Source organism: Herpailurus yagouaroundi, unplaced genomic scaffold, assembly GCF_014898765.1.
Source record: "Herpailurus yagouaroundi ecotype Mexico unplaced genomic scaffold, PumYag 28, whole genome shotgun sequence".
NCBI classification, from domain to species: Eukaryota; Metazoa; Chordata; class Mammalia; order Carnivora; family Felidae; genus Herpailurus; species Herpailurus yagouaroundi.
This window is the reverse complement of record NW_024412376.1, coordinates 107,559,942-107,581,266: the sequence shown is the minus strand read 5'-3', so window position 1 is coordinate 107,581,266 and position 21,325 is coordinate 107,559,942. Positions and strand designations below refer to the sequence as shown.

Below are 21,325 nucleotides of genomic sequence, written 5' to 3'. Positions count from 1 at the left end.
AAAGATTTTACTATTAATAATCATTTCTCATCATTATCATCATAACCATTCCTACCAACTGTAACAGTTAACATTTATTGAGACCCTCTGTTAGGGTCTGTTCTAAATGCCCTCTGTGCATTTAATCCTTACAACAATCCTCTGAAGCAAGATATCATTATTATTATCATCATCTCCATTTCTTTATAAGTATGTATGTATGTATGTATGTATGTATTTTGAGAGAGAGGCATGTGCCAAGGAAGGACAGACAGAGAGGGAGAGAGAATCCCCAAGCAGAATCCCAAATTCGATGCAGGGCTTAAAACCACAAACTGTGGGGGCGCCTGGGTGGCCCAGTCGGTTGAGCATCCGACTTGGGCTCAGGTCGTGATCTTGCCGACCGTGAGTTCGAGCCCCACCTCAGGCTCTGTGCTGACAGCTTGGAGCCTGGAGCCTGGAGCCTGCTTCGGATTCTGTGTCTCCCTCTTTCTCTGCAACCTCCCCTGCTTGCACTCCATCTTTCTCTCTCTCAAAAATGAGTAAACATTGGGAAAACAAGAAAACAAACAACCATGAACTGTGAGGTCTAAAGCAAGAGCTGGATGCTTAACCAACTGAGCCATCCAGGCACCCTGCATAATCTCCATTTCACAGAAGGGGAAACTGAGAGTCGAGAGGTTAATGAGGGTTAGAGGCCATGCAATAAGCAAATCCTAGACTTCTAACTACTCCACTGTCAGTTAAGAAAGTCCCACAAGCACTGCTTCATACTTTCACAGGATATATCATGAGGTAATGCGCGGGGCCAATCGATGTTCTATACCACACTGCCCATTATGATAACTGCTAGCCACGCCAGGTTATTGAATTTTCAAAGTGCACCCGGTTTGAATTGAGATGTTATGTATGTATAAAATACACACTGGGTTTTGAAGGCTTAGGACGAAAAAAAGAATGTAAAATATCTCATTAACATGTTTATATTCACTACGTGTAAAATGATATTTTAGAGATATTAAGTTAAATAAAGCATATTATTAAACACATTTAATAAATTAATTTCACCTCTTTCTCCTTTTTTAAAATCAGACTTCTAGAAATTTTTAAACTACATATGTGACTTATCTTTTACTTCTATTTAATAATCCAGGTCTCCAGCATCAACTCAAACACGTTTTAGACTTGTTTAAATAAGAGGTCTCATTATGTGCATCACCTCCAAGAAGCCAGTGTCTTCCTGAAATATTTTAAGGGCTTCCTCCTTAATTAAAATAAAAATTAGTGACATGTGGTTTTATGTCCTCAAAGAGCGCAAGTGGCTTCAAACAATTGTATTTAAATGAGGGAAGTAATCATGTTTCATCTCGCCCTTTTAAAATCGCTCTTGTTCAAGCAAATATTTCTTGGCAAAGTTCCAAATTTACACTTTTACACATAGCATAACTGCTTTTACTCTTTTCTGTCATTAATATTTAAAAAGAGGAAATAGGGAGTTGAGAAGAGAAAAGCAAAGCGATGTGAGGAAACGTAGCAGAGCCCATGGAGACGTTTTTTGCAATCCAATTTGAGAAAAGAAATAAAACCGGGACAAAAGCTATCAGTGTCTGGAGGCTGCTGCATTCCTGCCTTTGGGGAAGAGGGTGAGGTGGGGAGGGGCTGTCACAGAAGGTTAAGAGCCTTTCCCCTGCAACCCAGTTGTAGCAGCGTGGGATTTCTGAAGGCAGAAGCCCAGTCCACAGCTGAATGTGTGAAGAAATAAACGTAGCAGGCAGTAACGTTTTGCTCTTGTACTTTAGATCCACAAATGTTTTTTAATGCACCCCCCACCAAAGTTTCTCCTCTAATAATAGATAACATTGATCCACACTGAGAACATGCAGACTTTTTTACCTATATAATCCATTTACTTTTCCCAATAATGCCAGGAGGAAACTGAGATATAGCGGTGCCAAGTAATTAGAGTCACTCAGTTAGTAGATGGTAGAAAGCAGATGAGAATCCAGCCTTCGGGGACCATGGGCTAGATAGACATCAGAACCCAGCCTCGAACCATTGCACGTACTGCCTCACCCTGCTCTCTCAACCAAGTTATTCTGTCTCTCCCAGGCCGGGAAGAATCCAAGGGCCCAAAGCTAACACTTCTGTATTACCTAACTATATTATTTGATATTATCTGTAAATTATAATAAATTCAGGATGTCGAAAACTCAGTCAACCAAGGGCAATTTTTCATAAGATGTTGAAAGCCTACAACCTTAGAAATTCATTTTAACAGTGATCAAAAAATAGTGGAAGCCAGTAAAAGGCAGATTTATCTTAGATTTTATCCCACTGGAGTATTATAAAGGGACTAAGAGAATTCTATGAAGAAACTGGCTTTTGCTATAAGACGTGACTCAAGAGTTGCATGCAAATTCCATTCCTGGACCCACTGAGGAGTCCACGTCCCCCTGGTGGAATATCTCATAGCATCTTTTGGTTTCCTTCACACTTACAGTCTCTTTTAGTATCTCTCAGTCTCTTTATTTGTAAAGTTCATATAACCTTATGCAGTACAAAGTTTAAACGTAGTACATAAAACGCCTGGAACAATTCCTAATACATAGCAGAAGTTCCATAAATGTTAGTGGGTATTATTATTTATAGAATTTAATATAATAAGCTACTGCATATATTTCAAAACTCTTTAAAAATTCTATTTATTGGGGCGCCTGGGTGGCGTAGTCGGTTAAGCGTCCGACTTCAGCCAGGTCACGATCTCGCGGTCCGGGAGTTCGAGCCCCGCGTCAGGCTCTGGGCTGATGGCTCAGAGCCTGGAGCCTGTTTCCGATTCTGTGTCTCCCTCTCTCTCTGCCCCTCCCCCGTTCATGCTCTGTCTCTCTCTGTCCCAAAAATAAATAAACGTTGAAAAAAAAAATTAAAAAATAAAAATAAAAATTCTATTTATTTAAAGAAAAAAATTAAAAACAGTTCACCCATTTCTCTGTCTCCCCACCATTTTTAATACAATAAGTTATTGCATGTATTTTTATGATTGTTCATTCGATGTTTGACTTTCCACTACCAGAACAAAAGCTCCTGATGGCAGAGACAATGAAGCACTGTGGCACACATCACAACTTTCCCCTGCTCTCTAGCTCTCCTCTCCATCTGGGCAAAGAAGAAGATTGTGCTTTCTTGCTTTCCTGAAGTTGAGCATGGCCAATGACTTGCTTTAACCAAGGAAATATGAGCAGAAGTGCATGCGACTTCCAGGTAGAAGATGGAAAGGCTTCACTTAAGTCTCCGCTTCTCCCTTTCTCTATCTCGGTGACTGTGGAAGCAGGATTTGACATGGGGGTATAGCACTGAGTTCCCCGATGTAGAGGATAGCTACTCTGGAAACGACCTGGATTTATAGCAGACGTTGATGAGCATGAAATAAATCATTATTGCTTAAGCCTCTGAGACTTTAGGGTGGGTTATTACAGCAGCATAACCTGGCCTACCCTGACTCTTACAACCTATTACATTCCCACAGCCTTGCATGAGGTCTGGCATCTAGTAAGCGATCAAATATGTTTTCACCAAATTAATAAATTACAAGTTTTAACCATTAATAAAAATGACTGATTTTAGTGGACAAAACCATTTTCAACTCTATTCCATATACAATGAAAAGCTTTGGAAATTTTAACTGATTCCGACGTGGGAATCACCATCCTTTGGGTACCAAACCATCATCTTAGATATCAAAGCTGGAGTCACACATGCTTTGTGCCCCAGAGGGTTTCCGTCAAAGTTTTGCTGAAATCCAATCGAATATTTTTCTCTGTACAGGGATTTTGAAAAACATTTATTTCTATCACAGAGTTAGTTACTGAAATGGCCCTCCTTGAAAGGCATCATTGCCTTATATAAATTTTATATATAAATAAGATAAAGAAGAAATATGTATATACAAAAATACACGTTTTATTTTACATATAAAATTCACCTGTGTATGATCCTTGCCCCCAAGACAACCACAGCGCCGATGTGGAAATTTTTCATAATCATGTAGAGAGCACCAGAAACTGGAAAAACCTCAAGGTCAAAAGCACTCAGAAAACATGTTTAACAAATTGAATTTACAGGTTCTCTGGCTAGGGAGGAGGAAAGAGGATAGGCACCCGGTTGTGGTATCTTTTACTTCTCATTCCAACAAGGATCAATCAATTAACCAAGAAAAAAGATCCCAGTAAAACAAAACAAACCATCAAACCTCTGAGCCCAGTTGCATCTGGTTGTGGAAGGTGTGACCAGCTGCACGAGTGGTAACGGTGGGGTCAGGCAGAGGAATGCACGTCATCACAGATACCGTGATAAGACCCAAACAAGTGAGAAAATGAAACCTGAGTACAGGAAAAAGAAGCCACAGGAAAAGAAAGCTGCTCCCCAGCGCTACTAATGGTCCTGAGCAAATTAATTCTTTAGGAAGGCTCATTAATTCCAGCCGCTTTCCAGCTCTGGTGACTAGGGGACCAGCAGGCTCATAACAACAGAGATATTAGAGATGATCTGGCATCTGGTCTGATAGAGGTGTGAGAAACAAGCAAGTCTAAGGTGGTGGGGAAGATTAAGTGCAAGGTCAGCTTTGATCATACAGAACATACAGAAACCTTGGGGTTTGAAAACCAAGTTTAGTACAGAGGATGGGGGTGCGGGTACATCCTACCCATACCGTTGGCTAGCTGTGTGATCTTGGACAAGTACTTAAACCTCCCTGTACTTCCACTTCCTCCCCTGAAAACGAAGATATAATAGTGCCCACCTCAAGGGACTGTTGTGAGAATTCACACAGTTAATATCTGTGCAGCACAGTTGCCCAGCACACGGCAATCACTCAGGAAATGTCAGCCTTTGTTTTTATAACCCCGGTGCACAAACTGTTCAATTATGGGGTCCCAGCCCTTACCAGCTATGTGACCTTGAGTGCATTACTTCTCTTCTCTAGGCCTTAGTTTTCTCATCTGGAAAATGGAACAGCAGCAATCTTATGTCACAAGATTGTTGGAAGGAGTCATGATACCACACCTAGGAGGTTGCCTGGCTCAGTGATCCCATGATCACTGTTACCTGACCTTAGTGTTATTTCCTCTGGTAATAAGCTGAATAGGATAAAAGACATCCTGGCTCAGGCAGCAGGAAGTGCAGTGGGGTTGAATGCGCATGAGGGTGTAACCTGCACGCAGGAAAGTAATGTGTATTCTCTTACGCAATAGTGGGGTCTTGGCTCCTCGGGTTGACGCCTAAGGTGGCATATGGTCACCTGTTGTAAGCATTCATGAGAAAAGTTGAGATGAACTCCCCAGGGCAGAGATCTGCTCACACTCAGCATCCCTTTAGTTCCCAGCACCGTGCTAGACTCTTAAACCTTTTCAAAACTCGAGTCTGTCCAGCAGAGGCCGCCCTGGGCCGGGGCTCCCGGGACCCGAGCGCGCCGGGAGAGGGGAGGCCAGGGGGTGGCCTTGTCAGCGCCGCGGGCCCGGGTGGGAGGGGTTTGGCGGGGGCAGGCGCGGCGGCAGAGGCGGCCCCGGCTCGGGCGGCTGGGATGGAGCAGAAACGCGCCCGGCGCGGGAGCACACGCAGCTGACGGAGCCGCACCGCGTTTGCCTGGCTTCTCCGTCAGCCGCAGGAACAAGCCCGAGCCGCCGGGGCTGAGCGCGCAGAGCCGCCCTCGCCTCCCGGCTCCCGCGGCAGCCAGCCGGGCAGAGGAGGAGCCGTACGCGCCCGGAGCGCTCGGTCATTCCCGGAGCTCGGCACCGAACACCCGGGTACCATGGTCTGCACGACTCTCTTCGCTCTCTGCATCTTCACGGCAGGTATTTGGGGGCGCCGTCCTCCCCGAGCGGCCGGGCGCGGGAGGGGCTCCGGCGGCCGGGGCTGGGGCTGGGGCTGGAGCGGGGACACCGGGAAGTAAGTCACCGCGCGCGGGCGGCCCGAGTGGCGCGAGCCTCCGGAGTTGCGCGAAGGTATGTGCGCACTTGAATTTGGGGTGGTGTGAGCCTGTGGAGAGCCTGGGCTGTGCGAGACCGAGGGGGTGACGGGGTCCTTGCCGTCGCAGCCCGCGCCCGCACAAACTCGGGGCTTTGTGGAACAGGTGGCTGCGCGACGCGTTCGAACCCTGGTGGGCGACACTGATGGCGACTTGAGGCTTTTCGGGTCTCCGAGCACACCCTGCCAGAGTCGGGCAGCCGACTTCTTGAGGCGGTTGGACCCTGGGAGGGAAGAGAAAGCGGGAGAAGCGGCGGGGGAGCGGGGCGATGGCATCTGGATGGCTCTAAGCGGTGGCTGCGCGCGCGGCGGGTCTGGTTGCGGTCCCTGAGACTTGGCGGTCTCTGCTCTCCGGTCTCCCGCGTCTCTGAGGAGGTGCACTTGGGGATGATGCGGCACTAACAGCCCCACCGGCAGCTGCCTGACTCGCGATCAAACCTGGGGTTGCAATTCTACCCCGTGACCCGGAGCCTCCCCAAAAGGGGAGAAACCGTGGCACAACCCGTTAAGTTGGCTAAAACTACCCCCCGCCCCCGACACCAATTCGGGACGTCTTCGCCGCGCGCGTCTCGCGGGTCTCGGGACCACCGACCGCGGCCTCTGGCAGGGGCTGTGGAGAGAGGATCAGGCCTGAGCTCGGCTTAGTGGGGGCCGGGGTACAGTGAAACAACGCTTTCAGTCTGGTGCTGGGTACCCAGCTTTTCCAGAAAATGCAGCCGGACAAGGGACAGCTGACTCTGGATAAGGTGGCAGTGGAACAAGCAGCGGAGTACGCGGACACCGGCATGTTTCGATAAGAATGTTCCAAAGCCATATGGCACAAGCCGATTTGACTGCTGCCTATAGTCCGTGAATTCTTTTCCTCCTGAATCGCTTGGGCTCCTGTAATTGTGGGCAGCGGTCGTTACAATCCTTGGAAAAGAAGCCAGGAGTTTCCTGACAGCTCACAAAAGAGAGTGCAATTTTCAGGAAAAGTTTCCAGACTTGAGAGTATAGCGTGTTTTGTTTCATTTTTGTTTTTGTTTTTGTTTTTCTCGACTTGCTGAAAGCCTGAGAAAACCTTTCGTTTTGGTATCCGCACGGTTAGCAATCGCGTCTGCGGAGGTTCCGGAACACTCTGGGCGCTTTGGCTACACAGCCTCAGCGGGGAGCGCCAGGATCCTAGCAGGTGTAACAGCCACCATCCCAAACCACGGGGTTGCCATGTGAGGCAATTCCAGCCCCACTCCAGGCAAGAGGTGTTTACGAAATGACATGAAAGGTGCCTTTACTTTTCTCCTCGCTAGGAATCTTTTCATGAAGCTCAAAGCTCAGAAAAACTTGAGTGAGCCAGTAGAGCCTATAGATAGGTTTGTTTCCTAATTTTCGCTTGTGGCTTGTCTTTTTTTTTTTTTTTTTTCAGTTTTTTTAATGTTTATTTATTTTTGAGAGAGAGAGAGACAGAATGTGACCAGGGGAGGGGCAGAGAGAGAGGGAGACACAGAATCCGAAGCAGGCTCCAGGCTCTGAGCTGTCAACACCCAGCCGGAAGAGGGGCTGGAACCAAGAACCCTGAGATCATGACCTGAGCTGAAGTCAGGCTCAATGACTGAGCCACCCAGGGGCTCCATTGTCTTTTTAATTTTTATTGATAGCTCTGGCAGTTGGCACTACCCAGATTAACCCTACTAGGCAGTGTATTGTAGCTTTTTTTTTTTTCCTAAGGAACTCAACATTTTTTTTTCTTGGTCAGTTTTAGAGTTTAGCCCAGCTATTCCGGAGGTGAGACTATTGCCCTTGTCCATCAGTGGAGAGAGAGGTATGGTGGACACACAGAGTAGCCTGATCCCCATCCATGTACACATGGTGGGGGGTGCTTCTGAAGGGAGAAAGCCACAGCCTCCCAGTTTGGGGGCTCTCCTGACCCTGGAAACATAGTTAACGTTTCTGCATGTCTTTCAACCTTCCATCTGAAGGAATCTCTTTAGGGGAGGCTACTTGCAGCTAGTTGTCAGGAAAATAATATAAAAATTGGCATAAATACCTCATGTGATTCTTTGCATCCCAAAGTAGGGTGTTTTCAGAAACCAAAATAGCATTTTTCTAGGAAAAACAATAGAGGCGGCAGTAAAGGAGAGAGGGGTGAGGGTTCCTGAAATGAGTGTGGCATGTATGTTTCAGTGACTCCTCTCCCAGCTCCTCTGGAGAAGCTCTGGTTAGTTTCACCCAGTAGTTGCTACTTTTGTGTTCTCCTCTAGTCTTCCTCCTCCTCTCCTCTTCCTCCTCCTCCTCCAACTTCTCCTCCTCTTCTTCTACCTTCTCCTCTTCCTTCTTTTTCACCCCTCCAGTAAAATTCTTCAGGTGATACCTTCTTGAGCCAGGAATGGGGCTCGGCAGGGGACATTTTGTAGCTTAGTAAATCCACTCGGTATATTCATAGCACTTAGGACACTTGGACACTTGCAGATATGTGGGCATTGTCAACAAAAGTAATCTTGACACTTACTCACTTGTATTTTAAAAAGAAGGGAGAGAGAAAGCTTGGACCATCTTCAGTTCTTTCAAAGTTGACTGTGGCATAAACTGTTAAGGGTATTTTACAGACCATTCTCAAACATCTCTCTGTACAAGGCACACGGGAGTCCTGCCTCCAAATTGAAATACAAGCTGGCACCATCACGTTTTGGCTGCAGAACTGAGGAGGGAAGGAGGGAGGATGGCAGGGTGCAGGAAGTTTCCATCTTCATTCCTTTCCCTCTCCCTTCTGGATTCTCTTCTCCTTGCCCACCACCATCATTGCCACCTCTTGGTGTTCTATGGCTGAATTGTTTAAAAACTTCTTCACTCAAGGGTACCTGGGTGGCTCAGTTGGTTGAGCGTCTGCTCCGGTCATGATTTTGTGGTTCGCGAGTTCCAGCCCCAAACTGGGCGTTCTGCTGTCAGCCTGTCAGTGCAGAGCCCGCTTCAGATCCTCTGTCCCCCTCTCTCTGCCCTTCCTCTGCTTGCGCTCTCCCCCACCCCTGCAAAAAAAAAAAAAAAACTTCCTCACTGAGACATCTGAGATATACTAGAACTTTACAAAGCCCTTTTCCAACACTCAAGGGGGACAAAAGGGAAGCAAACACAGGTAAAAGAAACACAAACCCCATGATCCTACTTTGCTGTCCTGGAGAGTCTGCCTTGTTTGTCCCTGCTCTCTCTGCCAAGAAACTATCATATCTTACCCCAGTACTTAGGTTGCCCTAGGCAACGACTGGTTGCCCTTTGGTGGTCAAGACCAGGAGAGCTAGACTGCAGTCGCCCACCAGCTAGAGATCCTGTTTGTGCTCTGGGCTTATCAGGTAGCTCTTCTCCAGGTGACTAACATCTAGAATGTCCTTATCCTGGAAGGGCAACCCCACCCTACACATTTATGGCTGTGTTCTCACTGCCGATCCTGATATATAGGTCAAGAGCTTATCATAAGCATAGGAAAGCCTCATCATAAATCATATCATAAACCTATTAAAAAGAAACCAAAAATGCACACACATTTAAGAACAGTGAGGTTATCCGTGGTTGTCTGGGAGTGGGGGTGACGGGTTGCTCAGGGTCCTCTAGCCTGGTTATCTCCTGTTCCCCTGAAGTCAGTAGCACAAAGAAGTGACACCTCCTTCCCATGAAACCTGACCTGAGAAGGAGGAAGCTCTTCATTGTTATCTGATACCTTTACCGAGGCAGTGTTGCAAAGTGGTAAGCGGGAAGATTCTAGATTGCCTAGGTACAAAGCTAGTTTTACTACGTACTAAGTGTGTAATTTAGGACAAGAAACTGAACCATTCTGCGTTTTCTTCTCTACAAAATTGGGAAAGTAAAACCTCATAAGGTTGTTGAAACTGTTAAGTGACTGAACATACCTACAGTGCCCGGGACGTGGTAAGCACTGAATAAGTGTTAGCCACTGTTGTTTTTATTACTCTTGTAAATAAAGTTTACTAGCGATTGCTACCCATCACGTCCCCCTCTCGGAAATAGAGTTTCTGTGCTTGTGCTTAGACTATGTAAATCAAAGATCTCAACTAATATCCTAGCACAGTGCCAGCTGTTCTGGCAAACCTTAATGTGCAAATTAAGAAAATATTCAACTGAGCCTACTAAATGCCTAATTTGAAAAGGTTAATAATGTGTCCTCTCAGCTTTAGCACAACAGTCCAAAAAATGCTCTGTGACGAATAGAAGTCAAGTCTCATGAAGGACTGTATTTCTTCCACAAAGCCTTTTGCAAACTGTGTGTGTTTCAGAAGCCCAACTCAGCTAAACCTTAAAGTCAGATTCCTAGAGCCATAAATTTTGGATGATTCAGATCCAAGAACTTAGGAATAGGCAGCTCATGGTTATCTGAATGATCCAGAATGGCTCTCTTTCATTCTCTCTCTCTCTGTCTCTCAAGCCCAAAATCATCAGTAATGGTCTGATCTCTAATTTACCTTGAGCATTTGGGCCAGGTTTAATTGTGTGTTTTCATAAGGAAAATATTGGCCAATGTCTGATGTTTGATCAGACATTCTTAAGCAAGAGTTTTCTCTGCGGGGGTGGGTAGGTGAGGAGATGGCCACAGAATTTGGAACCAATGGACATTTTAAAAATACTTTCAAAAGGGATTGGCTGTCTTAACACCCATAGCCTTTACAACAGGTTGCTTTCTTTTGCAAGTATCTGTCACTTAAGTTGGACATGTTAGTTTCGGAATCAAATATTTGCTTTGCTAATAAGATACCGAATGAAGCAGTTGTTTGGGAAAAAATAATGTTTCATTTAGAAGACAGTGGCAATTCTGAAAAGAGGTAGGCAGGTAGTGAGTGCGTGCCTTAGGCAATGATTGCTTTTTACTTGGAAATGCAGGGCTAATAGGTTGTCGTCCGGTGAATGTGCAAGTGGGGTGACTATAAAATACAACGGACTTATGTGTGGCATTACTTATATTTTTCGTCACAGCTTCAATTATTTAAATGACAGAATTCATGGAACATCAGATTTCCTGATGTGTAGATCATTAAGGGCTCGTCATAATCCTTATGCCAAAGTAGCCCGTTTCTTTCACCTGTCTTTTACCTGTTTTAATGTCGTTTATAAACCTTGAGACCTTTGCCAAGGTCTCAGTGATGTAGAAATCATTACAACAAAACAGACAATTACATAATTCTTTCCATCTATGTTTTTCATTGGTACAGGGTGGTATAATGTCAACTGAAAATAAGCTGTTTTAGTTTTCTTTTGGCTAGCGCTGCCAGATTTAGCAAATAAAAACGCAGGTTGCCCAGTCTGATTTGAATTTCAAATAAACAGTGTATTCTAAGTATGTCCCTCATAATAGTTGGGACACTTAAACTAAACAGTTCTTCGCGGTTTATCTCGAATTCAGATTTAACTGGGCATCCCGTATTTTATCTAGAACCCCTACCTTTGGCTTTTCATCTGCGGTTCACCTAAACAAGGGGTTTGATACAGGATTAGCTCTATTTTGAACCCCACCTCACCTAGCATTAGTTGTCCTGTACCTTTTCAGTCTGTTCTTGGGAAGACAAATTTAAGAGCAGCTGTCTCTAGGATAGCACTGTTATGTGGTTTTGAACAATTGGGATTTCTGTAGCCTTCCTGAGGCTCTATTACCTTAGCCTCCTGTACCGTTCCTTTAAAAAAAAACACACACACACAACAGTATACGTATTTTAAATGGTAGCAATGTTCTTGCCTGAGAGCTGGAACTAGAAGCCTTCTAGAATCCAGCTGGCAACTGATTAAAAAAGAAAGTTAGAGAATAGCTTTGGATTTCAATGCTTTCTTCTGTGCCAGGATCTTCGTACATCTCACAAATATTAATTATATAAGGTTTACATAATTCCTGCCGTATAGGTCTATTGGAATACTTGAAATCTGTAGGTATGGAGCCTCAAGCAGCATATTAGAATTTCAAGGCAAATTGGAAAAAACAACAACAACAACAACAACACAACAACCTGAAGCAATTGGACTGTGGTGGGAATTTGCACCTTTTATACCTAAGGCAAAATCTGTGAATAGGTAACTGTTCGCGGAAAACCATTGTGGGAAGTTACCAGTGTGGTATTTAGAAAACATGTCTATAGGGTACAAAATAAGATGAACGGTAGAATACTTTGATGATAACATCTTCCAAATTCTGACACCTAATTTACTTTTTTATGAGGGAATAAATAAGGACAGAGGAACTCTAGTGCAGGTGTTGAACATGAAAAGAATTGGAGGGGAGAAGATTTTGTTTGATTTTTTTGTTTTGTTTTGCTTTTTGGCCATGGTTGAATGGGGTGATGAAAATATATGTTACCTTTTAAATTACAATATCCTTGCCAGTTTTGTGTTGTCCAGAAGCATAACCTCATTAATGACAGAGTTTGCTCACTTACTATTGTATCTGTGACATCGGATTATTACCGGTGCTGTCCGCTTCTTAGAAAATCTTTTCAGTTTCTGTTAGAAAAGCTTTTGTGATCCCGCATATGGGCAACAGACAGATACCATTATACTGGTGTGGAACATTTATTTGACTGTTAAACACTCCATGCTATATGATTCTTGCTTTGTACTATAACTCGGATTCTTTAGGAAGAACAATGACAATCATTGTCAGGATAAAAGGAGGCCCTCTTTATTCACTATGCAAATAGTGAATGCTCTCTTTATTCACTACAATGCCTTGTCAATACGTGTTTAGGGAAATGTTTAAGACACCATCATTCTACTGAGTTCGTGGAACATGTCAAGTTATATCAGATTATGAAAGGATTTCAACACATCTGAGAATGAGAACACAAGGGAATCTAGATGCCCATCTGTTCATCAGAAGGTCGTAAAGGATCTGGTGGCCCTAACACCTCTTTGTTGGCTGGGGAGAAGAGGCAAGTTATCGGCGGGCACACTCTGCCAGTCAGGAATCCTTGCTATCGACGGATGCTGCCTGAGAGGCAACATCAAGATGAATATGGCCATCACCCAGCTGATGAGGAACGGAACCCTGGATGTTTGTCTTAAAAATTACAGGGGTAATGGGGACAGCATTCAGGAGGCGAGAGCTCTGGAATTCTCCTTTTTGAAGAGCTGTTCAGACAGACCCGAGCAAGAGAGGGAATTATCAGTTTTGAAGGATAAATGATCATTCGTCATTTACATTCTAGGAAATGTTGGTGGGAAAGTAAGTGTGACCTCAGATTACATGTGAAAACTGGGTCAGAACTGGACAGTAGGAAGGGATCATGGCTGTTCCAGAATTTCTACATAGGCTACATGGGAGAGGCTGGGGGTGGTCCCTTGCATGAGACAGAGAATATCAGATGGCTGAATGTGTTGGTGGGGGTGGTGGTGATAGGGCGTAATAATTAAAATAATTTGGAGCTTCTGAAGACCAAACCACCCCCCCCAACCCTTATGCCACTGCTGGGAATGGAAAATGCCTCAGGTTTCATCTTTTGATGGGGGAGGAGAAGAGATTCCTCCTCAAATTTATATGAATGTAAAACTTCGATTGGTATACCTTTTTGGGTTTGTGAAAGGTTGCAAATTGAGCCTTTCAGGTAAAACAATGCGGTGGCATTTAATGGCAGGTAAGTAAGGTACCCCAGCATTGTAAAAGGGTAAGTAGAGGGAGAAAACGCTTCAAGATGTCAAGAGGAATTTGCTGCTTGGTTCGGATCCAGTAAGGAGGGCTGAGTGGCCCGAGGGTGTGCACTTCCCGGCAGCCATCTTACGCCTGCACCTCAAAGAGCCCTATTTTGGACAGAATCCCCTTTAAATCCTTATAGGAAGAGAAGCACAGCCCTGAAATTTATCAGGTGAGGAAGGGATTTGTGAGAAGCAACACGGTGCAGTGGAATGGGCTTTGGCATAAGTCAGGCTGGCATAGAGTGCCAACTCCCAAGATCTCAATTTTCCCCCTCATTGAGTTATGATAATATACATTGAGTTTCCTCCTTTGCTGGATTGAGTGCCATGTTAGTTAATATTCAACAAATGTGTATGAGGCAGGTATGCCAACATATAGTAGGTTTAATTTATTTTACTTCATTGGCTTGCCTGCCCCCCACCCCTAGGTTGTAAGTTGCAGGAGGCAAGAATTTTAGCCGTTTTGTCCCCACTGCGTTCCAAGAATGTAGAACAGAATGAGACATACAATGAGTGCTTCACAGATATTTGTTAAATTAATTTTTAATTAATAACCTACATATACTAAACATTGTCCAAGACTCTGTCCAAGATACGTCAATGAACAATACAGACAAAACTCTACCCTTAAAGAATTTGCATTCTTTGAGGATGATGAATTTTGACTTGGTCAGAAGAAAATCAATAGTTGAACATCTAATAGTCATCTCAAGCCCAGCATATCCAAATCTGAACTCCTGGACTTCCCTCCACCAAAAGGCTCCAAATGCAGCCTTCCCCATCTCAATTAATGGCAACTCAACTTTCTAGCTGCTCAGGTTGAAAATCACGAGTCCTCTTTGAGTCAGGTTGAAAATCTTTTGAGTCTTTTTCTCTCAACGCCCCTCATCCAATCCTTCAGGATCTTTTTGCCCTACCTTTAAAATAGATACAGAATTCAAACACCCTTTGCCACCTCTACTGCTCTCACTCTGGGTGAACTACGATCTCTTTCTCTTGGAATATTGTGGTGGCTGGCTCATAGGTCAACCAACTTTTGCCCTTACCTTCCTAAAGTCTTTTCTCTACATAGCAACAGTTGATCCAATAGAAATGCATCAGATGACGTCATCATTCTATTCACAGCTTTACAGTGGCTTCCCATTGCACCCAGAGTGAAATCCCAAGTCCTTACCGTGGCCATTAAGACCACCACGAGCCACCACGACATTCATCCTTGGACCTGGGCCTCTGCATCTTCTTCGCTCATCCCACGCTAGCCACACTGGCTTTCTTAAAGCATTCGATGGCTGGTTCCTCTGTCTAGCGCATCCTTTCTCCAGATGGCTAATTCCCTCACCTCACGAAAATCTTTGCTCAAATGGCACCTTCTCACTGAGATTTCTCCTGACCAGCACTTTAAAAATTACAGCCTGTTGCACCTCACAATACCATATTACCAGCACCCTTAACTGCCTTTCCCTCTGCTTTTTCTTTAATGTCTATCTCCCTCCATCCCTTACCCATCCCTGCCCCCCCTGGGATTTTGTCTGTTGTTTTCTGTAGGATCCCCAGTGCTAAATACTATGTGGCACTTAGGGTGTGCCCAAAATATATTTGTTGAACTGAATGATTAAAATACATTTTTGAGGGTGGCCAAAATGAAGACTTAATTCAAATTTTACCTTAGATCACCCAAAAAGGAGACATTGGCAAACTCACTTACTATCAGGTGCTTATGTCTAGTGTTTCCAGTTAGTTTTTTTAAAAAATATGAGTCAGCCGTTAGTTTTCATTGAGGGTTACAAAAGCTAAGCTTTAAAATCAGGTGTTGTTTTTTTTTTTTTTTTTTTTAGCTATGCACATACAAAACACTTCTTTTAAAAATGTAAGCCTTCCCCACCCCCCCCCACCCCCATGGATGTCACTTTAAAATGGCTGAAATGTCTTAAGTTCTCTGGCCAATTAAGAAAATGTCACCTTGGGGGGCACCTGGGTGGCCCAGTCGGTTAAGCATCTGACCTGGTTTCGACTCAGGTCATGATCTCATTGTTCCTGAGATCAAGCCCCAGGTTGGGCTCCATGCCGACAGCACAGAGTCTGCTTGGGATTTTCTCTCTCCCTGTCTCTCTGTCCCTCCCCAGTCTCTCTCTCTGTCCCTCCCCACTCTCTCTCCCTGTCTCTCTCTCTCTCTCTCCCTCCTTCCCCAACTAAAAGAGAGAGAGAGAGAGAGAATGTCACCTTGGGACACCTGGGTGGCTCAGTGGGTTGAGCATATGACTCTTGATTTCAGCTCAGGTCATGATCTCCTGGTTCGTGAGTTTGAGCCCCATGTCAGGCTCTACGCTAATGGTACAAAGCCTGCTTAAGATTCACCCTCTCTCTCCGCCCCTCCCATTCATGCTCTCTCTCCCTTTAACTCAAAAAAAAAAAAAAAAAAAAACAAATAAACATTAAAGAAAAAAAGAAAATGTCACCTTTAGGGCACCTGGGTGGCTTAGTCAGTTGAACATCCAGCTCCTGATTTCGGCTCAGGTCATGATCTCATGGTTCGTGGGATGGAGCCCTGCATCCATCCGGCTCTGCTCTCTCTCTCTCTCCCCCTCTCTCTGCCTCTCCCCTGCACGTGCACATGCTTGCTCTCTCAAAATAAATAAACATTAAAAAAAGAAAGAAAGAAAATGTCACCTTTGAGCTCAGCTAGAAAGATAAAGATACCTCCACTATTTGAACATTTTTGAGAATTTTCTGAATAACTTAAAACAACCCGATGGTGAAAAGTAATTTGAGTCTGAAGTTTGAGAAAGCTAAGTAAATTCAGATGCTGAGTGTTGAGAGCATAAGTTATTTACTAATAAACTTGAACAGAATGGGGAGTTTTCTTGGCCTTAAAGACTCTGCATTCTGCCTTCACTGGTCATTCTGAAATATGAATTGTGTTTTAGTCCAAGCAATGGATGGAAGTGATTAAAGCCCTGACTAAATCAAACCTGCATCCGGGGAGCACGTGTTACCGACCCGCGGGGCTGACACCCCCTGACAGGGCTGGTGTTAAAATCACCCAGGCTGGCATATCCCTCAGCTTCATTATCCAACAAATGTTCATGGAACTCTCCGGCTCACATAGAAACATTTCATTCTATAGCAGCTGCCAAAAAGAACAGGAGCTTAGGATATAACCACATACTTGTCTGGAAGCCTCAGGGGCAATGGTAAAATTTAAGATTGTACTTGAAGCGCAACCTATAAACAAACCAAAGAATAGAAAAGATGACACTTTGCATTAAAAACACCTGCCTTGGGGCGCCTGGGTGGCTCAGTGGGTTGAGCGTCCGACTTCAGCTCAGGTCACGATCTCCTGGTCCATGAGTTCGAGCCCCGCATCGGGCTCTGGGCTGATGGCTCAGAGCCTGGAGCCTGCTTCCAATTCTGTGTCTCCCCCTCTCTCTGCCCCTCCCCCGTTCATGCTCTGTCTCTGTCTCAAAAATAAATAAAACGTTAAAAAAAATTAAAAAACAAACAAACAAACAAAAAAACACCTGCCTTGCTTGACCAGTGAGGTCCATTGCCCATTCTTGAGGCGGGAAGGTGCCCAGGCACCTTGAAGTGTCGCAGCATTGACTGTAAACTGGGGAGGGGCAAAGGACAGCGAGTCTGCCCCGATGCTGGAGGACCAGCAGGGAACTGTCTCTGGGGGTGTGGGCGTGACTCTGGACGACAGGTGACCATTCCCCCACCTCCCCGCTCTGGGAAAGACCGTGTCCCCAACTGAGATAGAAAGCAGGGCCTATGGTAATTCTAGGCTTAATTTTTGAGGAACTGTCAGACTGTTTTCGAAAGTAGCTGCATCATTTTATATTTGTGTAGTCCATCTCAATAAAGCTATTCAAGTAACATTTTTTAAAGTTTTTATTTATTTCTTTTGAGAGAGAATCCCAAGCAGGCTCCGTGCTGTTAGTGCAGAGCCCAACACGGGGCTCAATCCCACAACCTTGAGATGATGACCAGAGCCAGTATCAAGAGTTGGATGCTTACCCCCCTGAACCATCCAGGGGCCCCCTCAAGTGAATTTTTTTTTAAATAAAGGAAGGGAAAGGAACATGCATCCACAAGACAAGTTTCCCCAAATCTCGAAGACAAATGTGGCTGCCGAAGGAGCAAAAATTATTACATCACTGAGAACCGTTCCAGTTTGGAGGGTTATCAGAAAGAGGGAGAGATGTGATTTTTGAGATTAGGAAATTTACAGCCAAATTTTTGTTAAAAAAAAAATGAAATGTCAGTAAGGGATTATTGTCTCTTGTTTTGTAACAGTTTTTAAAAGCTGCCCCCCCCCACACTTTTTTTTCTTATTGTGGAAACTATAAATAGACACAGAAATTGACAAGAATGTGTCTCTTACTGGCCCAGACTTGATTCTGTTTGTTTTGGTTAAGACTTTTTTTTTTTTAAGTAGTTTTTTTAAGTAGGTTTCACGCCCATTGCAGAGCCCAACATGGGGCTGAACTCGTGACCCCAAGAGGAAGACCTGAGCTGAGACCAAGAGTCAGCTGTTTGTTTTTTGTTTTTTGTTTTTTTTTACTTTTTTTTTTTCAACGTTTTTATTTATTTTTGGGACAGAGAGAGACAGAGCATGAACGGGGGAGGGGCAGAGAGAGAGGGAGACACAGAATCGGAAACAGGCTCCAGGCTCCGAGCCACCAGCCCAGAGCCCGACGCGGGGCTCGAACTCAGGGACCGTGAGATCGTGACCTGGCTGAAGTCGGACGCTTAACCGACTGCGCCACCCAGGCGCCCCAAGAGTCAGCTGTGTAACGGAGCTACCCAGGCAACCCTTGGTGAAGAACTTGTAAAAATATTAATATGTTGGCAAAAATAATTAAAATGTTAGTACATTGGAAATAATGTAAATGTCTAGGTATAAAGCACTAATCCATTAAGCTAGCATACATTCAAGGTTCATTCAGCCACGTAATACCAAGCAAGTGTTTGGATGAATGAGGCGATTGGTTTATTTATGTACTAACACATTAAATGGTTACGATCTGTTGAAATAATAATTGTCACTTTATATTTCACAATTGTATCAGAAAAGCAAGTTACAGAATAAATGTACATTGTGATGCAATATTGAAAGCATTATTTTTATGTCTGTGCCTGCACAGAAAATGATTCAGAAGAATCCAGTGGTTATTTCTGGCAGGTGGGCTTTGGATCAGTATTGCTTTTTATGCTCTTTTGTTGTGTCTGAAATTTTTTAAATGGTTTGTATTACCTTCACAATTAAAAAAGTAAAGATAGTATCAATAATTCAATTCCTCTTTATCAACATTTAATGTGGCTATAGTAACTGCTGGATAGCTATTTTTATCCTCAAAATCTTGATTCAGAAATCCTTCTGATGGAGCCTTCAAAAACTATATCTTAGAAAAGCAAAAACCTCAAGAAGGTTTACAGGATATCACTGACGTAATGGGCAGGGAAGGTTCTGGGAAGGAATTGACTTAAAGTAATATTATATTTTGTAAAACCAGAACGCTACATAAATCATTGATCAGAACAACTGTCTCAGTATTTTAAAAAACTCTGACTTAACTGATCAGTATTTCAGATACTTCATTCACTTTTAATATCTTGATTTTGATTTTTTTGTCACTTATGGGAGCAACTTTATTTATTTTTTTTTTTATTTTTTATTTTTAAAAATTTTTTTTCCAACGTTTATTTATTTTTGGGACAGAGAGAGACAGAGCATGAACAGGGGAGGGGCAGAGAGAGAGGGAGACACAGAATCGGAAACAGGCTCCAGGCTCTGAGCCATCAGCCCAGAGCCTGACGCGGGGCTCGAACTCCCGGACCGCGAGATCGTGACCTGGCTGAAGTCGGACGCTTAACCGACTGCGCCACCCAGGCGCCCCTTGGGAGCAATTTTAAACGAAAACATTATTCTAGGCATCTCTAAAATGAAATCTGTCATCTTAGACATCAAATAAGAAAAACAGTCCGCAAAGAATATAGGATTTGTTTTTCTTCAGCAACATTAAATTTGTTATATCATCTTTTTGATAAAATAATCAATAAAATGTGGTTTAAACAAATGTGAAAGCATCCATTACTAACAGCCCATGAGCATATACGGCAACCCCTTCGTATTCCAAATAAGGCTCATAAACATACTAGTATAAGGCAGAGATTTCGCATTTGTAATTTTTAGTTTTAGTAGGTATCGCACTATACTATGATGTTGATTTCCTTTGCCACTTCATCTAATCCTCCTCTAACAACCCCATGGGAGAGACAGTACCGATCCCATGTTGTAGTTCAGGTCACTGAGTCTCAGAAGTTAAGTAATCACACAGCTGATAAGTGACAGAGCTAGGCTTTGAACCCAGGTCTGTCATCTTTTTTTAGCCCCTACTGTCTTGAATGGCCAAATCAGACTATGTAAATTTGGTCTCAGAAGTTTCTCTCTCGACTCTGGTCCTCTTCCCCATCCCCGCATCTACAGACTTGACCGAGGACTTTGTTGTCTTTTCCTAGACTGTCACAGTAACTCCTAAATGGTCACTGGCCACCCTTTCCCTTCTCACAGTCTCTCACCACTCTTTTGGAAATCATTCAGGCCAGGCCAAACTGCCTCCTCCCCACCGAAGGAGGAGAAGCAACCCTAGATCTACTTAAGAGTCTTCTAGGTGCTCTGATTGTGGCTGCTAAACCCCATTTCCACCAAAGGAGGAGTGCCTGGCTGACTTAGTCGGTTAAGTGTCCGACTCCTGATCTCAGCTCAGGTTGTGATCTCACAGTTCATAAGATCAAGCCCCGACTTGGGCTCTGTGATGACAGCACAGAGCCTGCTTGGGATTCTCTCTCTCCCTCTGTCTCTGGCCCTCCTCCTCTCACACATGCTCTCTCACTCTTGTCTGTCTGTCTCTCTCTCAAAAATAAATAAAATTTTAAAAAGAACGAAGGCTTCTTAGAGAAGTGGCGAATTCCACGTCTGTGTTAGAAAATACATAAGATGAGCCTAGAATATCTTGTTCTACCAGGTAGTAAGAATGCTGTCAAAGGCTACCAGGCTCCTGTCAGAAAGACTCAGAACCACTTAATGAGGCTCCCACTGGCCAAAGATGGAACAAATTGAACGTCAGTAAGGTAACTGCAGTGGATTGGATCACATTGTTCAAACTCATGAGTTAATTGTGATACCGGAACAAAACAGTAACAGCACACAGCTTCATTGGTCTCCCTTGGAGGAGGCTGTTATTTTGGGAAATAAGAGATAAATAGAATTAAAATTCTTGATTGATTGATCTTATTTTTGCCTTTATTTTGTGCTGTGTCCCATGGGGTGACCACATACTAGATGATGGGATGACTGTCTTTATATAGGTATCCTAGCTAATAAATGAAGATGGCATGGTAGAAATAGAATAGCACCATATTGTATCACCTAATGAGTTAGTGAGTATTGGCACTGACCCTCACTGGCTGACAACACCGTGAAGGGTGGCATAGCCAGATACTATATCTCCTGATGGAAAGGTACACCATCCCCTGTGAAATAGGCTTCCCACACTGAAGGGGACCCACATCTGATCAAGCCTCCACATCCAACTGTGAAGTCACAGGAAATACAGAGGCCCAAAGAGGGTGTTAAGTAACACCACAGAAGTGGAATCAACAAACTTCTTGGGGC

General features: G+C 44.1%; 1 protein-coding gene across 1 annotated transcript in view; it reads left to right on the top strand.

Annotated features, from left to right (window-relative positions):
* Positions 1-5,537: 5,537 nt before the first annotated feature.
* Positions 5,538-21,325, top strand: part of PARM1 (prostate androgen-regulated mucin-like protein 1) — a 110,542-nt gene continuing 94,754 nt past the window's right edge. The window contains exon 1 of the mRNA XM_040481164.1: positions 5,538-5,825. Within this exon, the coding sequence (XP_040337098.1) occupies positions 5,783-5,825 (43 nt within the window). The 5' untranslated portion in view covers positions 5,538-5,782. The remainder of the gene's footprint in view (positions 5,826-21,325) is intronic.